The sequence below is a fragment of the Engystomops pustulosus genome, chromosome 4 (genome assembly GCF_040894005.1).
Source record: "Engystomops pustulosus chromosome 4, aEngPut4.maternal, whole genome shotgun sequence".
In the NCBI taxonomy this organism is placed as follows: domain Eukaryota; kingdom Metazoa; phylum Chordata; class Amphibia; order Anura; family Leptodactylidae; genus Engystomops; species Engystomops pustulosus.
The window spans coordinates 113,033,762-113,049,361 of record NC_092414.1 but is presented as its reverse complement, the minus strand read 5'-3'; the positions used below and the strand labels follow the sequence as shown (position 1 = coordinate 113,049,361).

The window sequence follows — 15,600 nt, the reverse complement described above, 5'->3', positions numbered from 1 at the left end:
GGAAGTTTTGTATATAAAGGTGCAAATAGAAAATATTTTCAGTAGATATATCTAGTTCTAGATAATATATCCATTTTTTATGTTAGGTTTAACTTACAATGAAGTGTACTAATTACACAATTGGTTCATAGCTATTCCATAAACTACTATCCATGATATCATCAATACCATCACAAATTCTTAGCCCAACTTGTTTTTCTTCCAGAAACCTTACCCTCCCATTAAAGTACATCAGAGGCCCAATAATTCAATAGAACCAAATAAACTGAAATTCACAGAAAGGACATGTGTTATATTTCAATCATTCACTATATCAGAGTCATATAACATCCAGAGGTATCCAACATAAATTGAGGGTCACAGAACAGGTTATAATAATATAATAATCAACTACTATCAGGGCCAGTTCAAAATCGCAAGATCCTCCATCTGCAGCCATTTTATGGACAGGAATGTCCGGCTGATGAGGTAAACGGCAAAAGGCTTCACTTTACATATCAAGAAAGGGGAGAAGATCTTTTAATAGATGTATATTGGTAAATTACCTAATATCCAGTCCCCCACACTTAAACACACTACAAAAAACATGACATAAAGCGGCCAACCCCTTTAACACATGTCTTAATGCTGCTGCTTTCCCTTGCAGGATTCTGCACACTTGGGGTTATATCAACTTATTATATTCATGATATTACCCAGGACAATCTTCCTACCCAGGACAATCTGAGAACACATTTGCTCTCTGATTCTCATATATTTAGCGATTTATTTTTTACGTAACGTTATGGAAGCGATGAGCATTCGTTCCGCCTCACCTAATGTATCTTCTTATTAACACTGCGACCCAGAACATGTCCAAAATGTTCTATGTAACACAAAAAATACACACAAATTCCTAAGTAAAGTTTTTATTTTACACCATACTCTATTATTTACACCCATGTTATGCTGTTCTTACTCAAATTCTCATAAACCACGGAAGGTTCCATTATTGCACAGATATTACAATGGCGCACATCTAAAAGTGACTTTTGTTATCTCATTAGCTTGGTTTATGGGTATATAGCTTTTTATTTTGGTTACCACTGTGTAAGGGAGAATGCAATAATATATCTGTATGAAGCTTAGTGCAATTTTCTGCAAAAATTTGTGACGCACCCATGGATATAACATTCCCTTTGCTGCATATTTCAGTGAATATACATATGTGCGGTATGTATGAACTCCTCACATCTTACTGTTTATAGGATAATACATTTTCTTCATGTAAAGTAGCCTGGAATTGAACATAGTGGGGCAGATTTACTTACCCGGTCCATTTGCGATCCAGCGGCGCGTTCTCTGCGGTGGATTCCGGCGATTCACTAAGGCAGTTCCTCCGACGTCCACCAGGTGTCGCTGCTGCGCTGAGGTCCGCCGGAGTTCACAAGCCATTGCCGGGTGAAGGTAAGTGCGTGTCCAGCGACATTTTTTTGTAATAAAATGCGGCTGTTTCTCCAAATCCGTCGGGTTTTAGTACGGCCATGCCCCCCCCAATTTCCGTTGCTGATGCGCCACAATCCGATCGTGTGCGTCGAAATCCCGGGGCAATACAGGGAAAAATTCGGTTAACCCGTCGCAAAAACGCGTAATTTTCGTGTAATTTTTGCATTTTATCACTGTTTTCTGCAAAGTTGCACGAATGTGGTTGTGTGTGTATATGAATTAAATAGTGGATTAACCTCAGCTTTGATGTTAGTTTTATTTAGAAAAAAATATGTTTTCATTGTATTTCAATGCATTTCTTTTAAACTTCTGTTTGTCACAAAGTTGCATTATGGTGGTATGGGCTGTCAGCTGTTAATCAAGACAAATGCAGGTGTCAGGTTGTCTGCTTTCAAAAAATGTATGGGCTTTAGGGGTTCCTTTACTTTAATCTGTTCAGTTGCTCTATTTTGCAGGTTGTGACTGTCTTAAAACTTCTAGATGAAAAGCAGATTTTTTTGGTATTTTAGTTTGTCATATTACAATGAATTATTCGTATGAACATATGACTATGAGGTATCGATGAAACTAGACATGTTCATCAATTACATTTAAGAGATGTGAAGCTACCGTATATACTTGATTATAAGCCGACCCGAGTATAAGCCGAGACCCCTAATTTTACCACCAAAAACTGAAAAAACCTATTGACTCGAGTATAAGCCGAGGGTGGGAAATGCATTGATCACAGACCCTCCCTTCCCCCCCAGTATACAGCCAGGCAGCCCCCAATAGTATATAGCCCCTTAAGTATACAACCAGCCCAGCCTGCCCCCTGTAGTATATAGCCAGCCCAGCCTGTCCCCAGTATTATACAGCCAGCCCTCACTAGTATACAGCCAACCCAGCCTGTCCCCAGTAGTATACAGCCTGCCCCACTAGTATACAGCCAGCCAAGCCTGCCCTGTGTAGTATACAGCTTGCCCCCAGTAGTATACAGCCAGCCCAGCCTGCCCCCACTAGTATACAGCGAGCCCAGCACTAAAAAAAAAAAAAAAAAAACTTATATACTCACCCTCCGGTGGCCCCGATGGTCCCCCGGTGTCAGCGCGGGTCCACTTCTGTCTTTTATCTTCTTCTGTCTTCCGTAACATCCTGCAGGGCGCCGCCAAGCTCTTCCCGGCCAGCAGGCGCATAGTATGACGCAGCCGCTGCTGACTTCATATTATGCGCCGTTCGGGAGAAAGACATGGCGGCGCCCTGCAGGATATTACAGAAGATAGAAGACAGAAGAGGACCTGCGCTGACATCAGGGCCGCTGGAGGGTGAGTATATAAGTTTTTTTTTTAAGTGCCGGGCTGGCTATTGACTCGTGTATAAGCTGAGTTGAGTATTTTCAGCACATTTTTTGTGCTGAAAAACTTGGCTTATACACGAGTATATATGGTAAATATTTTGTGTTTGGTGCACATTTTTTGTCATCAAATTACATTTTTTTTTTTTCATATAAAATTTCTCATTTTGAATCAAAATTGCACTTTTGTCTATGAACCATTTAACGCAATTTTGAAAACAGGGCAAGTGGCTTTCAGAAAATATATGGTTTGTTAGGGTTCAGTATAATTTTGTATGTGGTAATTTCTATTTTATTTGTACTTGTCAAAATTGTAAAAATAGTTCTTGCCGATAACGCAACAAAATTTTTGGAAACGCCTGGCAGTGAAAGGGTTAAAGTATGATACTTATATGTCAATGTGTCCAGCGAAGAGGTCTGCTAAGGAAGGACAAATTTGTAGTTATACCACCGAATACAGGGGAATTTGTGCTTTTTCAGTGGAGCTCCCACATGTTGCTTCCTGTAAAAAGAACAATTCAATGAGTGACCTTATAATAAAGAGTTGCAGTTACAGTAATATGATTTTCTATTATAAGCAGCCCCAAACCATTGACTCACTTGCCAACTACCAAGTGTGCACCATTGATTTCTTTTTTTTTTTTTTTAGCTTCATGCTCTCTAGGCTCAGAAGTACTTTGTTTATAGAAAATATGTGTAATGTGGTTTATGTCATTTTTGTTTCTAAGAACGTTTTTAGATATTTCCAGGCAGTCCTTTTCCAGTTTCTAATGAGATTTGTAAGACATTTAAAATAGCATGTGTTTCTTTAAACCGTAATGCCATCTGCTTACATTTATTAGATAAGAGGATACTAAGAGCTGCACAATGAGAGCCTGCAATGTGATATGCGGCAAGTGAAGGGGTCTATGTGGGGGAAATAGTAAATAATGATGCTCTTGCACAGCATTGTTTATTCGTATCAGCACCACTTCACACAGTGGATTACCATTGAAAGGTTGTTTAAAGGCCTTTTTTAAGGTTCGAGAGAAAGCAGCATTACATAAAGCAGGACACTGTATTCTGTCCTAATGCTTCTTACGTTTGGGTTTTCTTACGTATAGTTGCTTTTTTTTATTGTCTAGCATGGTTTAGAACACCACTTAAGGAGAATAATTTATGTAAGCTGTAAAAATAATTTATTCTGGAAAATGGAGGTCTGTGAAATTTATGACTACACAGTAGTACATAGGAGAAAATAAAGACTGTTGTATAGAACCAAAATTCTAAATCTTTTACCTAGAAAGATGGGACCAATAAATGTGAGTGGTGTGAATGGGGGCATGGATGATGGCAGAATGTGCGGTGTGGGGTTTTCCTTCTGTTTACTATAGCCAGGGACTTTCAAGCTGAACATTTGCTGGTTAATGGGGCATGATTTGTATGCCAGTGCTGCCCAGGGACAGGGTTTCATTATATGCACAATAATTCTCCTCCCTTGTCTTTATGTAACCCCAAATAACTTCAGTGATATTGAGAAGGTTCTTTTATAGCTTTCATTACTCCTTATTATTTACACAGAACCTGGTGTTAATAAGATTGGCTATATGTTTAGTGCTGCCGCCTGCTTCAAAATAAATTTCACACACGTTTTTTAGTGAGAATTTGGAAGCATTTTCTCCACCAACATCCATGTGGAAAAAAGAAAACTTCAATTGACTTGAGTAAGACCTATTCAAACAAGATTCTTAAGCAAAAGAAAATAAGAAGTAACATGTCCATGAAGATTCTGCATTATTGTATTACTACTAATAAAAGGGACAAACTTATCAAAAACTGTACAAAATCTCATCAAAATCACATTAATAACAAATGGGCTCTGTTCATAATGTGAACAGAAGACTTCTATTTGTAAAGGCATCATAAAATATTTTATATTAGAATGTACACTTAAAATATGTCCTTAATTTGAAGAAATACAGTATATTTGAGTAAATCAGTTACAAATAATGTTTTTTTATTTTTTTTTTAGTCGGAACCTGAAGGATTTTCCCACTTCCATTTATATGTATGTGCTGCCTTTCTAGTCAGATGGAGGAAAGAGATTCTGGAAGAAAAAGATTTTCATGTAAGTGATTGTGTTTTACTCTCTATAACATATGGATGCAAATGAGGCCACACTTATGTGCCTATGGTGACTGTAGTAAATCCACTAAACAAAGGGAAGTAATTACAAACTGTAAAACATGTGACAAATTGCACACTTAAACAAAGTCACCTTTGGCATCAGAAACTCTTCAAATCCAGGTGATTTGTAGTGAGCAATAGTGTTCCAAGCCCCAATGCTTGTGGATTACTTAAGTGAGTGTTGCACAGCATAGCCAAGTAAATCGGCTCCATTTAGTGTATGTGGCAATACAGAATTTTACTGGGTATTAAAAATAAAGTTCATTGTATTAGTGGGTTGTTGTGGATTACAACTATTAAAGAGCTACATACACATCTTTACATTATTAAATATTTCAGGTGTAGTTAATCCGATTTTCAGTCTTTTTCTTATTTTTTGTCAGTCTTAAATAACCATGTATATATTTTGTTTTATGCTTTTTTTTACTTTGATTAACAAGATGGGGGAGGTGGCTTGCTGAAAAGAAAAAAAAGATTAACATCTGACAGTGAGAGCCACGGTTTTACTAGTCCAGTGATCGATCATTCTTATGACAAGTAAGCCAACCAAGAGTAGATGGCCTAAAGTTATCACCCACTAAAATTCATCTAAATGTTTCACAGAAGTAGTAAATCATCCTGTCCCCACCAGAATGCTGTTGCAATTTCCACCTGAAATGCAGAGCTCCACATTTATAACGGGTTTCAGGCCATATTTGGACAGTTTTCCAACTCAACCAAAAAGGGGACATAGCCTTCAGAAAAAAGGTCATGGTCTATCCCAGAGCCACAAAATTCTGGTGTAAACTAGACCACCTAATAACTGGTCTAAAGTAGACTCCACAGTCTTACACTGTACCAGATAAATCATCCAGCATGATCTATCTGGCACAGAATACGCCTGTGGAGTTGGACTGTGGTCTATTCACTGACAAGTTTAATAAATCTCCCCCATTGTGTAAGGCACTACCCGCTGTTATATAAGATATTGATAATTAGATGCCTGGAGAAATAGACAGAGTTTAATGTTTGACTTAAAGGGGTTTTCCCATGAAAATGAAAATTCTCAAATTTCAATCCTCTAATGATGTTTACACAATAAAGATAATTTTTAACCCCTTACTTTACAAGTTTACTCAATTTTCTTGCTGTTTTACCTCCTAACACTCTGTGAAGGTGAGTGTAAGGTTTTGGACTGGACTCTGCAAGCAGACACATTATAATCCCTGTAATGCTGTGAGATGCAGTGTGCTGACAATGTGGTTAGATTATCAGGGTACAAGGTTTATCTACACTTTACCTTTACTCTTTTTCATTTACCTTATGAATATTGTACTAGTATTTGACACATAAAAAGAGAGATGAGACAGATCAGAAATGAGATGATGAGTTACATGAGATGAATATTACACACAATGACCCTCTCAGCCCTGCTACATCTCTGCTTTGCCACACTGTTAGATCTGATGTGCATCCATCCTCAGATAAAGAACTTATCTGCTTGTAGCTTGTTGCTCTCCTCACGATGTGATGTGTTGTTTGCCAGCAGGAAGTGAGTGTGTGTGAGTGTCTGAGCTCGTCCTGGAATGCAAGGGCGGGGCTAGAGACAGAGAGCAGAGATACATTTAGCGTCAGCAACCTTCTTGTTTTTTCTGTCTGTCCCTAAAGTCAGACAATCCAGGGTCAGAAATCATGGGCAACTGAAATTGTGTACACCAGGTCTGATAGAGACAGGTTGGATTTATATCTGGGAAATGCTGTATATTTGTTAGTAACATTGAATTAGAAAATGTGTAATTTTCTTATCTTGAGTACATTTAGGAAACATATTTTCTTGGGAACACCCTTTTAAAAGAAAATAATTGCCATAAGTTTATTTACAGCTGCTGTTTTGCGAAATTACAGCCTCATTCATTTTTTTACCTTCAATCTATTTTTTTATTTGCACATGGTTATTGTTTTTAAAAAATAACTTCTCACGTAAGGGAAGAAATTTCTCTGATAATCACCCATTTGGATTCACTTTGTAATATTGGCTGCCACTTATTACGAGCACAATCTGTTACCTCCACCAATTAAGGGTTGCTAGCCCTTCTACTAACAGGTTCACAGGTTCCCTTATAGGTTAGTAATGGGATCGTCCCCTAGGATGCTTGTGTGTACCATCAAATGCGGTATACAGTACCATGAATCATGCCTTTTATAGATTGTTATAGATAGATGAGAGATGTCTGTAGATTTTGCTCCATTTTTATAAGCGCCTGCTGCAGTTGTTGCCTTCTTTGCATATGTCTTCTATAGGTTATAAAATTCTATACCAAATCAAAATTTATTCCCGAGAGTAGTTGTGCTTTAGAGAATCACTTAGGTATATAGCCAGGGTAGTAACTTACTTTTTATTGAGCCTAGTGCAGCATCTGTACCTGTCAGAAGCGGTTTGTAAAATTGCTGAACATTTGTTATAGTTGGTACAGAGTAGCGCCTTGTGTTGTATTCGGTTTTTTTTGCACTAATACAGTTACAGCAAGTGTATTTGGTGTGCTGAAGCCAACATTTTATGAGAGGCTGTGACTTTATAGTGTAGAAATTGAGATGCGGAAAGTATCTACGGCCAAAAAATGTGTTTTGCTTTAATTAGTATTTAAATCATATGCCATTTCACCTTTCACTGTTTTATGTGTGTATTAGCAAAATTCTGGTATATCTTAGCAAAATCGCTGTAATAAAGTGCATTTTATGTAATTGCTGACCTCAATCAAGAGAACACATTCGTTCTAAAGTCTTCTTCATGTAATAAATGGTAAAAATGTAGTTTGAATTTAGTTTGCGCTGTAAATTGTAACCATGCGTACTAATTGTATTATTGAAGGCTTTTGCACAAAAGACTTGCTTTGTCACTGTGGTGGCTTTTATTGGATTAATAGGAAAAGAAACACTTTACTTCATTTCCTGAGTACCAACCTAAACTATTAAATTATATCAAATACCAGTGCATGGACCAATAATAGGGTCCATGTATCAAGTGTCCCAAGACATGAAGAAATTGAATCAGCTTTGGATGACTATTTGTAAGCCATATTCCAGATATTTCGCTCTTATTTCACTCCTCCTAGAAGGCAAACAGGATTGTGCTAAGCTGTTATAATAGCTGCAGATAATATACAGCATTACCGGTTTTTACCAAAAATAAGACTTGCCCTGAAAATAAGCCTTAGGCTGCATTCACACAAACGTGTGTATTCTCCAATCCTGTATTTCAGTGCTGTATGAATCTATAAAAATCCATATATACCTGCCGATTTTCATCTGTTTCTGCACGTATGGCACTTATCCGTATAAGATACGGTGGGCTGGCAAATGATAGATGGCTGACTATTGGCTGGCTGACAGAATGCACATCCCACTGGTCCTGGATACTACAAATATATACGGCAGAATACAGTGTACAACCGTATGCCGTATGTATGCAACCTATATTTTATATGTTCCCATAGACTTCTATTGGGCGTACGGAATGGAAATACATGAAAAAATAGGATATGCTCTATATTTTTATATGGCTCTCTTATGGTACAGTACTATGGGCAATTCAGCCATGTAAGTTATAAAATTACACTAGAACTGTGTTTCAAGGTACAACAGTTCAAATTATATTTCGGTTTCAAATCTGAAAAATTGGAGCCAATAATTCTAATGGCAACAATCACAGGAACTTCTGTTGAATTCAGGGTTTGGATAGTTATGATGATGATTTTTTTTGTTCCAGAATAAATGTGGATTTTTGTTCATGGAAAAAATTAGAGTTCCCCTGAAAATAAGCACCTAGCCCTTTTTTGGCACAAAAAAATTAAGACCCTGTCTTTGTGCAGAGAAACATAGCAATTCATTGCATTGTGCCTATTATTACTTAGTCCCATATCTTTATGGAAAGCTGTTCTATGTAGCAAGTCTTTTAATACTAAAATACGTGCTATTTGAGAAGATAAAACCCTTTAACTTGGAAAGAAACATTTTTGAATTGTCAAAGTATATATAGTAGGGCATTCTTGGAATACGAATATGGAAAAAACTAAGGCAGAAATATCACAGTCCTTGGGTTTAAAAGCACTATATCTGTGATTGAGTAAATTATATGTTAATTATATAAGAAAACATTGTGGGTAATGCCCTTCAAAGGGGGCAAACTAGTTTTTTTTTTTAAATATGATAATTAATAAGATCTTGTGATATAGGACTGTATTATGAAAATATTTGTGCAGATCTATTTGTACAGATCATAACTATGAATAACAATATAGAATCAGGGTTTCATGATGCATCGATACTTGTGCGATTCTTTCAAAGTCAGAACGGTTCAGTATTGGGTTTCTGTAACTTGCGGTACTGAATGGCTTCTACTGTTCTACAGACTCCTTGTATCTGTCTGCAGAGGATTCCCATAAAGAAGACATCGGGCAGGGAATCCTTTGTGCAGATTGTCAGGTTAGCGGCAGAGCAGGGACCACGTCATCAGGGAAATATCAGAACTGTCCATATATGGTGTCTCTACATCTCCCAGAGCTTCCCCAGACACAAAGCTCTAAATCATTGAATTAAATGATTTTTAATTTTTCGCCCAGCCCGGGATTTGAACACACAACCTCCACACTCCACCTGCCATAGATATACAGGACAGCGCCTCTATCTACTAGACTTACTGGTTTTTCAATGAAAGGATTTAGAGGATAGGAAGGATATAGAGATAGATAGATCTTTGCAGAAATCTCTCTGTATATAATCACATTATTATTATTATTATTATTATTATTATTATTATTATGCATAAAATACTATTACATTAAATTAATTGGACAAAAAAATTTAACATTTATGAGACAAAAAAGGGCTCATTCAGATGGGCATGTCTGCAGCGTATCTGCAAAAAATGTGAACGCTCACTTCATATTGTATCCGTTTTTTTTTTCATGTCTGTATGTAATTTTTTATGCCATTTTTTTCACATATGCAAAAAAAGTAGGTTTCTAATCTACTTCCTGCCCTGCCCAGTTGGTTGCCTACCATCATTTGAGAAAAAAAAAATCATCTTTGCGGATCCACTGACTTCTATTGATGTAAGTGGTCTGCATGTGGGACAAAATAACGCATGCTGCAATTTCTTTCTCGCTGTCTGCACATCCGTAAAAAAAAAAACAGACGTGAACAGAGCCATAGGAAAAAATGGGTCCATTTGCCATCTACAAAAAAGAATAGCATACGTACATCAAAAACCTAAATGAACCCTAAAGTGTACTATTTTATATTAACATTGCCAGAATAAGCTTTACAATACATATATTACACGGCTATAAAACACTAAAGCTCTCCTGGTAAAAAAAACACTGGTTGACCGTTACTGATCCCATGTGTTTCAATGGAAATGCATGTGTGATTGGACTGAGCCCCGCCCCCAGATATTTGTATTGCATTTCTAGACGCAATGTAAATGCACCCTAAACACTCAGATAATACTTTTTTTCTGTTCTTGAAAGTTTTGTATCGATATCAAGTATTGTGAAACTTTTCTGGGTATTGTATCACATTCTGTTATCGTTGTAACCCTATACAGAATGGTGTTCATGTCTATGATATTAATCCACTTTACATTATTTTTCATGTATATTACAATGCAGTATAATTAAACAGTAATGAATGAAATATGTTTTATATTATAGGGAGTAATATCCTGTGCAACTAGATGTTCTTTTTCTTAGTGAAGGGCAATACAAAATGTACCATTAACAAAAATATATTCTTAATTACCACCAGCTGTTTTCACTTATTATATATTATTTTCTTACATTTGTTTTACACTGAAAAATAAGAAATTGAGAAATCCTAAATTTGGCGACTGGTATGTCTTTGATAAAACTATACTGCTCAGTATTCATCTGCATGGACAGCTGCTCTCTCCTGCATTAGCTGCCAAGGTACCCAAACACTTTATCATAGTTATTACGTTCTTGAAATACCTGATGTTTCGGATTCCCATTTTCCTTGGCCTTCTTGTCTCGACTAGGCCAGCTTGCCACTATTAATAGTTGTTTTTGTTTGATGTGCTTGTCTGTAGAATTGTTAAGTTGACAGTGATCTGTCCATGATTTGTGTCAGTATATTAATAAAATTGCTTTGGTGCTGTCCTTAACCCGCATCTATTTTTTTGTTTTAACATGGTTTTTTTTTTATTGTAGTAGTAAATGTTAACACTGTTCATGTAATTAGGACTTTGTTTATTAGTAATGTTCGCATAAATTGAGCTGATTGATGGATGCAAAATGTTTTATAGCAACATTCACCAATTTCGTGTACCAGTCTTATAAACTCTTTACAAAGTATCTGGTATTGAGGCCTTGGTATAGAGTATCATTGTAGAAATAAAACATTTGACTACTCTTCACATCACCAGACCTTTTCCTCTTACCATATGAAGCACGAAGACATAGTATGTAGAATGTATTACAAAACATTATAAAATAGTAAGCTTATTCATACGAGTGGGAAATGTGTATACTTATTTTTTTGCCATAGAAAGCAAAGGCTGTAGTAAAGCTATGCAAGTCTAGTAAGTCATTGCTCTATTTTGTCATTAATTCTGTTTGGAAAAGCCACTTTAATGACAATGGGACTAATCCTTGGGAAGATATTTCCCAGAAAGCCCCAGATTTCTGCTTTTAATTCTTTGCTTTACATTATAGATTTAATCAGGGAATCTGACATTCCCCAATATAGTACAGGCAGTCCCCGGGTTACATACAAGATAGGGTCTGTAGGTTTGTTCTTAAGTTGAATTTGTATGTAAGTCGGAACTGTATATTTTATCATTGTAATCCCAGCCAGAACTTTTTTGGTCTCTGTGACAATTGGATTTTAAAAATGTTGTGTTGTCATAAGAATCAATATTAACAATAAATCTTCATTACAGACACCTGTGATAACGGTTATAGCTGATCATTGTAGCCTAGGACTAAAGTACAATAAATTACCAATATCCTGAGGTGCGTTTGTAACTAGGGGTTGTATGTAAGTCGAGTGTTCTTAAGCAGGGGACCGCCTGTATTCCACATGTCCATTTTAGTCTATACTTGGAATGGATAATTACTATATAGATAAGTATGTATCATTATAAATAACATATATGAAACTTATAAACAAGGCTACGTGCACACCAACTTTTTTGCAGGTATTCTATTAATTGTATTTGCCCTGGTCCAAAACATTAATCATCCTTGGTCATACATAGGCTAAAATTGGCATCTAATTAAATATGTTTGAATTAAAGTTCCTTTGAGAACTTTAATAGGGGTGCTTGCTATCTCCCTTGTAATGTTCTTGCTCTAGGAATATTTTTTGCATACTCTGTGCAGAGATTCCCTTTGTAATATGTGGTTTGGACTATCATTTAACTCTCTTAATAAGCTTTCTCTTTTTATATGCCCAGGATATTTAAATCCTAATTTGGTATTCAGGACTAACTGCTGTTCACTGACTTTATAGCTAGTAGAATATTGGGAAACGTGTGGTGTAAAAACTGTCCTATAAATCCATTCCAGTAGTCTAACTATTTAAATTCTAGCAGACCTTAAGTATGTCTATAATAATTACAATAATGAAGTTATCCTGGCAGCTACAGGTAGGTGTCAAAGCAGATAAACTTCTGTAAGTTTATGCAATAAATCATTAAGAAGATGTAATTACATGTATGGTCTTATTTAAATGACTCAGCTAAGTTCTATCCTTTGCATATACTTCAATTTGGCACAGCACTTAGAGAAGGCCCAGTACAAATGTAGTGTAAAATTAAATTATCTCTCACCCTTGAGAAAGTGGGACTGCAGTCCTGTGCTAAATTCATTTGCTAGGCGTTTTATCACAAATTATATGGCAGTCCTGTGTTGAGTGAGAGACGGGTTGCAACTAAAATCCCCAGTATACAGTCTTACAATCTGTAAAATATAATTAAGATGAAACGTGTAGATACAACTAATGATTGTAATTAGTGTAATTTAGCTTTTAGCACTAATTGTAAAAACAGTTCTTTACAAAAGTGTACAAAGCTCAGACAATTTAGTCTTTGCATATCGCTTGTTCAAAAATTCTCAGAACTGAGCATATTTGCACATGAATGAATACGACCCAAGACACTTTTGTACTGCAAGTACCCTGGGGAAGTCTAATGTTCTTTCTTTGTACCTACTTATTATTTTTCTTTCTATGTACTGTGAGTGAATTTTTCCGTCTAGCTGTAGACAGAAAAATATTAATTTACATGTAAACTAACTTACTATAATGCGTCATGGCATACATTTATGACTTTGCTGTGAAATTGTTCATATTCAATACATACAAAAGTGTTCTTCTAGGCTTTACTTGTATTATAATGAAAAGATTACAAAGATCTATTTAAAGGAGTTGTCCACAATCGATAGGGGTATATCTTGCTGATCATTGATGGTCCGAGTGCTAGGACCTTCACAAATACGACAACGGGTCCCCCAGAATCCAGAGAATGGGAATCCTGTTCTCTAATGGGTGGAGAGGCAGGCTGAGCATTTGCCCTACCGTTCCATCAAATAGTGAGAATGAGATCCCTGTTCTTTAGGTGTCCTGTTTCCCTAATCGGTGGAGATAGCAAAAGTTCTGTCCTATCCTGTGTATATCTTTTAAATTTGTCCTTTTTGCATTTTCTGTGCCTTTCTGATCTACGTCTGGTTTTGTCTTCAATACCTGCAGAATAGGCGAAAATAGTTTGGACTTCTGTCTGAGACTAGAAGGCTCAGTGATGCCGTGCTGTACGTGGGCGGAAGCGGAAGGACACTACAGAAAGGAGCAACCGAGCCTTCTAGTCACAGGCAGAAGACACCTATTGTCCACCATGGATGTTCTTGATCGAAATACAAATGAAAACAAAGTTCAATGTGGAAACTCAGCTTGTACATTTTTATCAATTCCTTTCTGCAACTGTTTAAGTAAAGCATTGTTAAACTGTATCGCTGTATATGCAGAGAGAAATAGACTGGTGTTGGAGATCAAATGAGAATATGAACCACCACTTTTGATAACAGAATTTTTTTTTTTGCTGTGTGTTCCATCAATGTTCAGACACTTTGCCTGCTTATAGTGGGGAAATCCATTTCTCTCTGTTTAATGACTTGACCGCAGATTGAATTTTCTAGCCATTGTTGATTGTAGAGGGAAGTCTTCTATGGGGATCTCATATCACATGAGACTGTCATTTATCATGTACATTATCATGTAACATTGTACAAACAACCTCACTTCTCTTTTGAGAAACATGATCAATGTATACATTGTCATGATGAGATGCATTTGGCCACTCACTACATTTTTCTTGTTATTTCCTTCAATCAATAAAAGGCTTTATTCTCCAATTAACAATTCTATCTTTCTTTCCTCTGTGGGCTCATCAATATTTTCATCTTTTTTGGATGCAGTTCTCTGTCTCACCTTGACAAGATGTGATTGAATGGATTTCATCGATTTGCTGAAAATGTTACAATTACTATTCAGTTCATACATCAAGCAATTAGATAATGACTGTTATGTGCCATCTCTTAAAGGCAAAAAATACACAATTTACCCTCTTCTTTATAACTTCAATTATTGCTACTTCAGTGCCAAAGGTTCCTTGGAGAATTTTGTTATGGAGACCCAGAAAGACATTTCATACATTTTTATTTTTAAAAATGAAGAATTATAATGGCAGTATATATGTATGTATGTGTTAATACTAATATATATATATATATATATATATATATATATATATATATATATATATATAATTTTTTTTTCTGTGTATATTTGTAACCTTTCATTAGCAGTGGTTTAGGTCAGATTTGATGTGTGTGTATAAAGGAGTTATCTTATTTATAACTCATTTTACTGTTTTGTTGGTTATGGGCCTCCTATTTAGACTATATTCTATAAAACGATATGTAAAAACATTTAGCTTTAGTTGTAGATTCCTCTGAGTTCTGTCTTGATTACAGAAAGGTGTCGGATTACTTAGAAGCTCATTGGAAGGGGAGCAGTCAGTCACCACCTAGCACTTCTGATACAATAGCAAACTCACTGACAGATGCTCCATACATGAGACTTGCTGAAATGATTTATGCACATCAGTTTTCTGAAAGGTTATATGTGCTTTAAAAGGACATCACTCCTTGCCTCTGGTTGCCGCCTCCTCCACAGCTTCATCTTCTTTTGCCTCCTCATCCAGTCATTATCATGAAGGCACCACCAGTTTCAGCAAAGCCACACACCCTCCCGCCCCCTACAGTAACTCATTGGATGAACAGAAACTATTAACAAAAACAAACTTTTTAGAAGAACAAAATTTCTTTGGAAAAACAAGCTTTTTAGATGAACAGAACCAAAGCCAGGTTGAAGTTCATCCCGTGCTTGTGCATGTTTTTCAACTCACTGTCGTAACTGGAGCGTGGCTGGGGGATGAGGCACTTCTCCATGTGGGGACAGATTGCTTTTGCATGAGAGGAAGTGACAGGTTTTTCCTATAGCCACCAGTGATGAGTACTGAGTGGCCACCCTAATGGATCTGCTCTAAAAAGATCAAATAATAT

General features: G+C 36.4%; 1 protein-coding gene across 2 annotated transcripts in view; it reads left to right on the top strand.

The window, feature by feature from the left end:
• The window catches only part of TBC1D22A (TBC1 domain family member 22A), a 373,643-nt gene that overhangs the window by 296,418 nt on the left and 61,625 nt on the right, over window positions 1-15,600 (top strand). For both annotated transcript variants that reach the window (XR_011854935.1, XM_072147091.1), the window contains one exon: window positions 4,830-4,925. Coding sequence is in view for 1 of the 2 variants with exons in the window: in XM_072147091.1 (XP_072003192.1) it covers window positions 4,830-4,925 (96 nt within the window). In the remaining variant the exon portion in view is untranslated. The remainder of the gene's footprint in view (window positions 1-4,829; window positions 4,926-15,600) is intronic.